Source organism: Rhinopithecus roxellana, chromosome 20 (assembly GCF_007565055.1).
Source record: "Rhinopithecus roxellana isolate Shanxi Qingling chromosome 20, ASM756505v1, whole genome shotgun sequence".
In the NCBI taxonomy this organism is placed as follows: domain Eukaryota; kingdom Metazoa; phylum Chordata; class Mammalia; order Primates; family Cercopithecidae; genus Rhinopithecus; species Rhinopithecus roxellana.
The window spans coordinates 19,563,157-19,572,760 of NC_044568.1; the positions used below are offsets into that span (position 1 = coordinate 19,563,157).

The window sequence follows — 9,604 nt, forward strand, 5'->3', positions numbered from 1 at the left end:
CGGGTCCCTGGCCTGTTCCAGGGCACTGACCCTGGGCCGCCACTAGAGCTGGTCAGTGGGGTCAGCTTCGGACTTCCTGGGCTCTGCCCATCAATCCTGCCGTGTGCTTCTGCAGAAGGGATGGGGAGGTGAGGCCGTGGAGAGGGCGTCATCCCCCGGAGCAAGGGTTTTCCGAGGATTAGGCTCGGCCGATGCTTCCACGCTGTGTGAACTGGAGCCCAGTTCGGTTTCCACTCAGCTTTGAACTCTGCCCTTTCATTCACGGCGAGGGGGCGGCCAGGCCCGAGGGGTCGGTGTGTGACTCGGCGGCGCGCGCGCCAGAGAAGTCCCGTGGGGAGGACACCGGTGGCCACGCGCTCCCCGCCCCGCCCGCCCGCGCACCTGTCCTGGGCGTGTTGCCCGCGGCCCCGCCCCGCCCTCAGCTCCGCCCCGTGGCCCCGCCCCACTCGTGCCGGGCGCTGGTTGGCGGAGGCGGCGCGCTATGCTAATGAGCCTGACCCCTTCCGCACCTGCCCGGGCCGGGCGCTGCCCGCAAGCGCCCGCGGACTCAGCAGTCGGGACCCGGGCTCGCCCCTGCCGCCCGGGAGGGGAACATGCCGCGCTCCTTCCTGGTGAAAACGCACTCCAGCCACAGGGTCCCCAACTACCGGCGGCTGGAGACGCAGAGAGGTACCGGCTACCTGATCCCCGAGCCCCTCCCGGGACTCGACCCTGCGGGTCGGGGGAGAGAGAGAGGCCCCTGGGAGCGGGGGGTGGGGGGACCCCTGTCCCAGGTGGGAGGAGAAGGAGCCAGCGCCTCTGCGCAGCGGCTGCGGCTGCAGGAAGGTAGGTGGCCCACGGGCGCCTCCACTTCAGGGCACTGAGCCCCGCCTCCGGCAGGGCGGGGGGTTCTCTCCCAACTTGGAGAAGCTTTCTAAGCCCCGAAGTCTCCCTGGAACTCACCTCTTCAATGCGGCCGCCTGTCCCCGCCACTGCAGCCCCAGCTGAAGGGACCCTGCAGTCATCTTCCTGGCACACACGTTTGGGAGGGGTCGCGGGGTAGTGGGAGGGAGGGAGGGCCGTCTGGGGTGGCCCGGCTGAGGGACCCCCAGCGCATGCTGACTGAGGGTGTGAGCACAGGGGATGGGGAGGAGGAGGACTAATGGGCTCTTTCCGGTGCAAAGGCACTGCCCCTCCTGCATTCAGTTCAGGTGAGCCTCCTCCCGGAGCCGGCCTCCCTCCCCCACCTCCCCTCACCCCAGAAGCCCTCTTGCTCATCCTTGCCTGGGCAGGCTGGGCTAAAGGGCTGCAATCCTCCACACACTGGCTCGCCTGGGGAGATGGGTACCCAGCAACTGGGCTGTCCGTTCATTCCCATTGCCTGCTAGGCTTAGGGACACGAGAGAAGAGGACTGTGTCCTTCAGAGGACAGCCTGCCACACGGGCGGTGAGAGCAGTCCCCACCTGGCTTGGCAGCTTCTTGGGACAAAGACCCACTGAGGGGCGCCGGCGGATGCAGTGGTCAGGACTCACGCTCTGTGGCCGGTGGGAGAGAGCAGGAAGGGCACTGCTGGGGCAGGGGCCCCCAGCAACACCCCCAAGAGGCCTTTATCCCAGCTCAGAACCCAGAGTTGGGTGCAGGGGGGGATCCCACCAGGACCCACACCCGAGGCCCAGGCTGCCACCAGGAGGTGCCAGCTAAGACCATGCTTTTCAAATGTGCATTTTGAAATCAGTTCTGCTGGGCGCGGTGGCTCAAGCCTGTAATCCCAGCACTTTGGGAGGCTGAGACGGGCGGATCACGAGGTCAGGAGATCTAGACCATCCTGGCTAACATGGTGAAACCCCGTCTCTACTAAAAAATACAAAAAAAAAAAAAACTAGCTGGGCGAGGTGGTGGGTGCCTGGAGTCCCAGCTACCTGGAAGGCTGAGGCAGGAGAATGGCGTAAACCCGGGAGGTGGAGCTTGCAGTGAGCTGAGATCCGGCCACTGCACTCCAGCCTGGGCGACAGAGCCAGACTCCGTCTCAGAAAAAAAAAAAAAAAAAAAAAAAGAAATCAGTTCCATGAGTCACCACCAACAATTTTGTAAAATAAAATAGAGCAGAAACTGTTGGAGTGCCTGGCTCATGGTGAAGGACACTGGCTTCAGTTATGTGTATGTGATGCACATGTAACTACAGATGTGATGGAAAATGGAATTTACATGGGTCATAGTTGCAAGTTTCAAAGTGTTGTTTAGGGTCCATCCGAGTGTGCAAATCTGGGTAGCTGTGCTGGGCCCAGCGGCCAACTGTCATGAGTAGCCTTGTTGCCCACAGTGCTCTCTGCTTCCTGCCCCTGCTTCCCTCCTCACTGTAGCCCCAGCTGCATGGCTTTCTGACAGCCAGGGAGCCCTGGGCGACTTTCTGCCAAGATGTTACCCCAGGATAGACCTGAGGTGCTGGGGTTTGGGGCCTCTCAATCTCTCCTTCTATGGCTCCCCAGGGAACCCCTGAAGCCAGCAAGGTACTTAACAGTCTCTTCAACTGGGTGTGGTGGCTCAAGCCTGCAATCTCAGCACTTTGGGAGGCCAAGGCAGGCAGATCACGTGAGGTCAGGAGTTCAAAACTCGCCTGGCCAACATGGCGAAACCCCATCCCTCCTAAAAATACAGAAGTTACCCAGGTGTGCTGGCGGGTGCCTGTAATCCCAGATACTCGGGAGGCTAAGGTAGGAGAATCGCTTGAACCCGGGAGATGGAGGTTGCAGTGAGCCGCGATCACACCCTGCACTCCAGCCTGGGTGACAGAGTGAGACTCTGTCTCAAAACAAAACAGTTTCTTCTCCCCAGGATCTGGACTGCAGAATGAAAAAAAAAGCAAACAAAACCCAGAGAGTATTGGGAAAGCATTTAAAAATCCCAGCAGAAACACATGGTCAGCCTGATGGGCGAGACTGTCTCTTGCCCTGTCCTGCCTCTGGGCTCAGCCACTGGGCCCACAAACAGGGTCCTGGCTCTGTGACAATGCCTGGAGGCAGAAAGGTAGCCATGTCTTAGAGATGGAGACAAGAAATGGTGACTGGCCCCAGCAAAGCCGGGAAACCCGGGGCTCCCCTGTGCTGTCTCCCCAGAACTCTCTTGGACGCTGCCTCTTATCCTGTCACTGCCCTTACTTCTGGGTGGGGTAATTAGGAGGACTAATGGGCTCTTTCCCGTGCAAAGGCACTGCCCCTCCTGCATTCAGTTCAGGTGAGCCTCCTCCCGGAGCCGGCCTCCCTCCCCCACCTCTTCCCTGACGGCTAATGGCATTGAGCATCTTTGCATGTGTTCATTGGCCATTTGTGTATTGTGTTTGGAGAAACAGTTATTCAAATTCCTTGCCCAGGCCAGGTGCAGTAGCTTACGCTTGTAATCTCAGCACTTTGGGAGGCTGAGATGGGCAGATCACTTGAGGCCAGGAGTTTGAGACCAGTCTAGCCAATGTGGCAAAAACCCGTGTCTACTAAAGATACAAAAATTAGCTAGGCATGGTGGCAGGTGCCTGTAATCCCAGCTATCAGGAGGCTGAGGCAGGAGAATCGTTTGAACCCAGGAGGCAGAGGTTGCAGTGAGCTGAGATCGCGCCACTGCACTCCAGCCTGGGCGACGAGAGTGAGACTCCATCTCAAAAAGAAAAAAAAAAAGGTGGGGTGGGGCAGGCGCAGTGGCTCATGCCTGTAATCCCAGTACTTTGGGAGGCTGAGGCAGGCAGATCTACAAGTTCAAGAGTTCGAGACCAGCCTGGCCAACATGGTAAAACCCTGTCTCTACTAAGAATACAAAAATAAGCCAGGCGTGATGGCACGTGCCTGTAATCCTAGGTACTCAGGAGGCTGAGGCAGGAAAATTGCTTGAACCTGGGAGGCAGAGGTTGCAATGAGCCAAGATAGTGCCACTGCACTCCAGCCTGGGTGACAGAGCAAGACTCCATCTGGGGAAAAAAATAGCCAGGCATGGTGGTGCACACCTGTAGTCCCAGCTACTTGGGAGGCTGAGGCAGGAGAATCATTTGGATCTGGGAGGTGGAGGTTGCAGTTTGCAGTGAGCCGAATTCATGCCACTGCACTCCAGCCTGGGTGACAGAGCAAGACTCTGTCTCAAAAAAAAAAAAAAAAAAAAAAAGGCCAGGTGCGGTGGCTCATGCCTGTAATTCCAGCACTCTGGGAGGCTGAGGCGGGTGGATCACGAGGTCAGGAGATTGCGACCACTCTGGCTAACACGGTGAAACTCTGTCTCTACTAAAAAATACAAAAAATTAGCCGGGTGTGGTGGAGGGTGCCTGTAGTCCCAGTTATGCAGGAGAATCTCTTGAACCCAGGAGGCGGAGGTTGCAGTGAGCAGAGATCGCGCCACTGCACCCCAGCCTAGCGACAGAGTGAGACTCCATCTTAAAAAAAAGAATCCCTTGCCCATATTGAAATTGTATTAGTTGTCTTTTTATTGTTGACTTGCTAACATCCTTTATATGTTCTAGTGTTCTAGATGCAATTCCTGATCCAAAAGTCTGATTTGCAAATATTTTCTCCCATTCTATGGGCCATCTTTCTCTACCCAAAGCCTCAGCATGGAGGTAGAAACAGAGCCAGAGATCTATTTTAACACATCTAGAGTAAGAAAGGGATTGAGGGCTGTTGGGAGGTTTTGGCTTTGGGGAAATACAGAATTTAACTCTTGCCTGCAGACTAACCTGTTTATTTGGGGGCTGCTACCCTTAAGTGGACCAACCATGTGGTGTGTGGTGTGCCGGCCCCCAAATTCGGGAACCACTGTCCTGGGGAGGAGCCCAGCCAGGGGCAATTCTGAAAGCCTGGGCCAGAGCACCCCAGCCATGTGGCTCGGCTGCCTTGAGAGCACAGCAGAGTGGGCACTGGTCAGCGGTCAGGGAGGCTTCTGAGCTCACTGCCTCATTATCCACAAAAGGAGATGCCCGAGGGGTAATTGTTGGGTGAGTGGAGGGTGATTAGTTACGAGGGGGCTGATTTTACACTCAGCCAGCTCCTTGCTGCCAAGCGTCTGACTTACTGGGTGCTGCGTGGGCGCCTGGAGGATGCCGGCCCAGGCTCGTACCCCTCTGCGGGGGCGGCGGGGGGGACACTCATCAGAGGGACCCGCCCAGCCAAGGCGTAAAGGGCCCTCCTTTACCCACGAGGCCTGTTTCATGTTCCTGACCACGAACGGTCCTGTCAGATGTTTCTTTGTGTTTAAAGAGGAAGTAAGATTCACTCTCTAGACCGCGGGGCCTTCTTCTACATGACTCCACTCCTGGCCATGCTGTCACTTCCCTGCACAGCACCGCCAGCTCCCTTGCAAGCTGGGTCTGCATGCGGGCTCCCAGCTACACCTCCCATGCCAGGCTGCTGATGGGCTGGAATTGGGCCCACGAATCAGAGTTGGAAACACAAAGCGCTGGGGACTCAGTCTTCATCTGTGTATTCTCTCCCCTCCACCCCTCTAGAAATCAATGGTGCCTGCTCTGCCTGTGGGGGGCTGGTGGTGCCCTTCCTCCCCCAAGACAAGGAGGCCCCTTCTGTGCCCGGTGACCTTCCCCAGCCCTGGGATGGCTCCTCAGCCATCGCCTGCATCTCCCTGCCCCTCCTTCCACGGATCGAGGAAGCTCTGGGGGCCTCTGGGCCGGACGCCTTGGAAGTCAGCCGGGTCGACCCTTGGGCCAGCCGGGCCCCCACTGTACCCCTCAAAGACAGCCTGAACCACCTCAACCTGTCCCCACTGCTGGTGCTGCCCACACAGTGGTGCCCAATCCTGGGCCCAGACGGGCACGGGGCTCCAGAAAAACTGCTTGGGGCTGAGCAGACGCCCCAAGCCCCCGGCGGCTTCCAATGCTTCCACTGCTACAAACCCTACCACACCCTGGCCGGGCTGGCCAGGCACCAGCAGCTGCACTGCCACCTGCAGGCGGGGCGCGTCTTCACCTGCAAGTACTGCGACAAGGAGTACACCAGCCTGGGCGCCCTCAAGATGCACATCCGCACCCACACGCTGCCCTGCACCTGTAAGATCTGTGGAAAGGCCTTCTCCAGGCCCTGGCTGCTGCAGGGCCACGTCCGCACCCACACAGGTAGGACAGGGTGAAGGTCTGCAAGGATGGTCTGGGCTGGGGAAAGAGGGAGGGCTGTGGGAGTTAGAAAAGGAGGAGGGGTGATTTTATAAACAATTCAGCTTCTGCCTCCTGACTTATCTGTACAGAGTCCCACAGACCACAGACTAGAGGCCAAAAGTCCAAAGTCCAGGTGTCAGTAGGGGCCATTGTAGGAGCCACGCCTGTAATCCCAGCACTTTGGGAGATTGAGGCGGGAGGATCACTTCAGGTCAGGGGTTCAGGACCAGCCTGGCCAACACAGCAAGACTCCAGTTTCTACTAAAAATAGAAACTTAGCTGAGTGTGGTGGCACCTGCTGGTAGGCCCAGCTACTTAGGAGGCTGAGGCAGGAGGATCACTTGAGCCCAGGAGGTTGAGGCTGCAGTGAGCTGTGGTCATGCCACTGTACTCCAGCCTGAGCAACAGAGCAAGACCCCAACTCAACTCAAAACAAAACAAAACAAAAAACCGGCCAGGCATGGTGGCTCACACCTATAATCCCAGCATTTTAGGAGGCTGAGGTGGGTGGATCACCTGAGGTCATGAGTTCGAGACCAGCCTGCCAACATAGTGAAACCCTGTCTCTACTAAAAATACAAAAATTAGCCGGGCGTGGCACTGCACACCTGTAATCCCAGCTATTCGGGAGGCTGAGGCAGGGGAATCACTTGAACCCAGGAGGTGGAGGTTGCATTGAGCCAAGATGGTGCCACTACACTCCAGCCTGGTGACAGAGCGAGACTCTGTCTCAAAAAAAAAAAAAAAAAAAAAAAAAAAATCAAAAAAATAATGCCATTAAAATACAAAAGTGGCCTGCTCTTTCCAAGAGCCAGCCGGCAGCCTCTGCCCAGGCTTTCTGTCAACCTCAGCATGCAAAGAATAAAAACAGAAAGGAAGAAAGGGCCCCAGGAATAAGCTTCAGTCTCCACATCAGGCCCAGAGGTTCACACTTTTGTTTTTATTTTGGTCTGAGGCAGGGTCTCACTCTTTTGCTCAGGCTGGAGTGCAGTGGTTTGATCGCAGCTCACTGCAGCTTTGACTGCCTGGGTTCAAGTGATTCTCATGCCTCAGCCTCCTGAGTAGCTGGGACCATAGACATGCATCACCATGCCCAACCAATTTTTAAATTATTTGTAGAAACGGGGGTCTCGCTATGTTGCCCAGGCTGGTCTTGAACTTCTGGGCTCAATCTGTGTTCTCACCTTGGCCTCCCAAAGTGCTGGGATTATAGGTATGAACCACTGTGCCCAGCTAGTTCACACTTTTTCTAACTGGAGGTTCCCTACCCCCTAAATCATGACTCGTGACTGGGACCTTCTGAGTCACACCTGGATGCAGGACAGAGGGAAGGCCTTTTCCAGGTCTCCAGGAAATCCTTTCCGGTTTTTCTCAACCCTTTGATGAGGAGACCCCCCACACCCCCTTTCCAGGCCAAAGGGCCCTGGGGTTTGGTGCCCTCAGCCTGGGAGTGAGGAGTGTGGGGAGGCCCTGCAGGAGGCTGGCCTGGCTAGGAGCATGCCTGGTGTCCCTCCAGCAGGAATGCAGGTGCTCTGGGCCCTTCAGGGGCTGCAGGCTGGGGTCTCTCAGGACTCTATGGGGCTACAGGAATGGACACGATTCCCAGTCGCCCTTCCCTTTACAGGTGTTGGGCCAAGGTTCAAACAGGACTTTGTCCAGACCCCATGTTGTCCTGATGGGAGGTGGCTCCTAAATGCTGCCTCCTCGAAGTCCCCAGCTCTACCCCTGCTCTGGATTCTGCTGGAGCTGGCCAGACCCTCCCCACTTGCCTGTCAGTGGCCAGGAACAGCTGCCAGAGGCCCCCAGTGCTTCCCCCGTCCTCTTCCAGTGGCTGAGGCCCCCGGGAGGGCTATTGCAGCAACATTAGGAGATCTAAAGCCTGTGGCCGCCTGTGCTTCTCAGAGGGTCTTCAGGTGTGTCTCACCCAGGTGTGACGTGCCACCCCGTCCCCACACAGCTCAACCCTGAGTGCTCAGGCTGTGAGCATTTGTAGGGAAGGGATGGGAGTATCCACTGATGGTCACAGTGGGTGTTTTAGCCTTCAGGCCACCTTCCATGGTGTCACCGGCCCCCTTCTTCCTCCCCCAGGGGAGAAACCCTATGCCTGCTCGCACTGCAGCAGGGCCTTTGCCGACCGCTCCAACCTTCGGGCCCATCTGCAAACGCACTCGGACACCAAGAAGTACCAGTGCCAGCGCTGTGCCAAGACCTTCTCCCGCATGTCCCTCCTGGCGCGGCACGAGGAGTCTGGCTGCTGCCCAGGCCCCTGAGAGGCACGTAGTCGGTGCAGGTAGGAGGGATGGTCCTCGCCCTGAGAGCTGGTGTCCCTCCTACCGCCAGAGGAGCTGGGAGTCTGGGAGGGCAGGGCCTGGCTTCACACTTGGTGCATCCTCCATATCTGTGTCCAGTCAGAACCAAAGACATCCAGCGGGGCCACCGGGGCAGAGGACACTCACCCAGGCCTCCCACCTCACGGAGCCCACTCAGAGGAGACTCCTCTCCCAGCGAAGACTTTCATCAGAACAAGAGCCATGGTTCCATTTCAATGTGGTCAGGTCTCTGGGTCTGCCCTTCCAGGAGTCAGAGCCTTGGGGAGGTGGTCACCAGCATGGGCCAGCACTGCTGCCAGATGACTTGCAAGGATGCCTCGTTCCCTTGCAGCAGAAATGAACAGTTCGCACTTACAGTGAGCACGGCCGTATGGTCCTTCCTCAGTAGGCACAACTACCTCTCAGCTGGCCCCTGCCAGCCTTTGGTTTGGGGTCTGGGACAAGCTGTCCCGTGTCACACATCTATGCGCATGTGCACAAACATGTACACATGCCCTCCCCCTCACCAGACTCTCCAGAAGATGGGGCAGGACTGGGGGAGCCCACAATTGGTGGTTCGGATGCGTTGGGATGAGACGGGGCGCCTCTGGGATTTGTCCTGTTCAGAGCCTCAAGCGGCTGGGATCTCAGGGCACTCAACTTCCCAGGCAAGAACAGCCATGGGGTAATAAACGGTCTCTGCACACCTGCATGTTCCATTCTTCGAAGCTTTGAGTCTTGGCCAATCCCCTGGTTCTGTGGAGGAGGTGGGACTCTGAGAAACTCTCTGAGACAGCAGAATTCGGGGACCACCTGGGGCCTTCAGCCACCAAGTAGGCAGGAGACTCTGGGTCAGGGCCTGCCACTGTGAAAAACTCTTCTGAGAGGTGGGGATGCTGCCATTGGGTGAGCAGGAGTGCTGTCGTGGGCAGAAGCCAGCACAGAAGTGGGAGAGCATCCCATGGCACAGAGGAACGGCCGAGAGGCTCCAGCTTGTGCTGGGTAGAAGGCCGAGACCAAGGCCAGGGCAGGTGGTGTGCAGCTGGGGGCAGCGAGTCCTCCCAGCTGCCTATCCCATGGCACAGAGGAACGGCCGAGAGGCTCTAGCTCGGGCCAAGACCAAGGCCAGGGCAGGTGTTGTGCGGCTGGGGGCAGTGAGTCCTCCCTGCTGCCTGGTCA

General features: G+C 57.6%; 1 protein-coding gene across 3 annotated transcripts; it reads left to right on the forward strand.

Moving 5' to 3' along the window:
• Window positions 1-512: 512 nt before the first annotated feature.
• SNAI3 (snail family transcriptional repressor 3) lies at window positions 513-9,131 on the forward strand. Of its 3 annotated transcripts, none has more exons than XM_010355561.2 (4): window positions 513-669; window positions 5,457-6,077; window positions 8,205-8,406; window positions 8,525-9,131. In XM_010355561.2, exons 1-3 carry the CDS (start codon window positions 594-596, stop codon window positions 8,384-8,386), a joined length of 879 nt encoding a protein of 292 aa, XP_010353863.1. In that variant the 5' UTR covers window positions 513-593; the 3' UTR covers window positions 8,387-8,406; window positions 8,525-9,131. The 3 variants fall into 3 exon arrangements, with proteins under 3 accessions (XP_010353863.1, XP_030781027.1, XP_010353862.1); XM_030925167.1 differs by having other exon boundaries at window positions 8,205-8,389; XM_010355560.2 differs by having other exon boundaries at window positions 8,205-9,131.
• The last annotated feature ends 473 nt before the right edge of the window (window positions 9,132-9,604 follow it).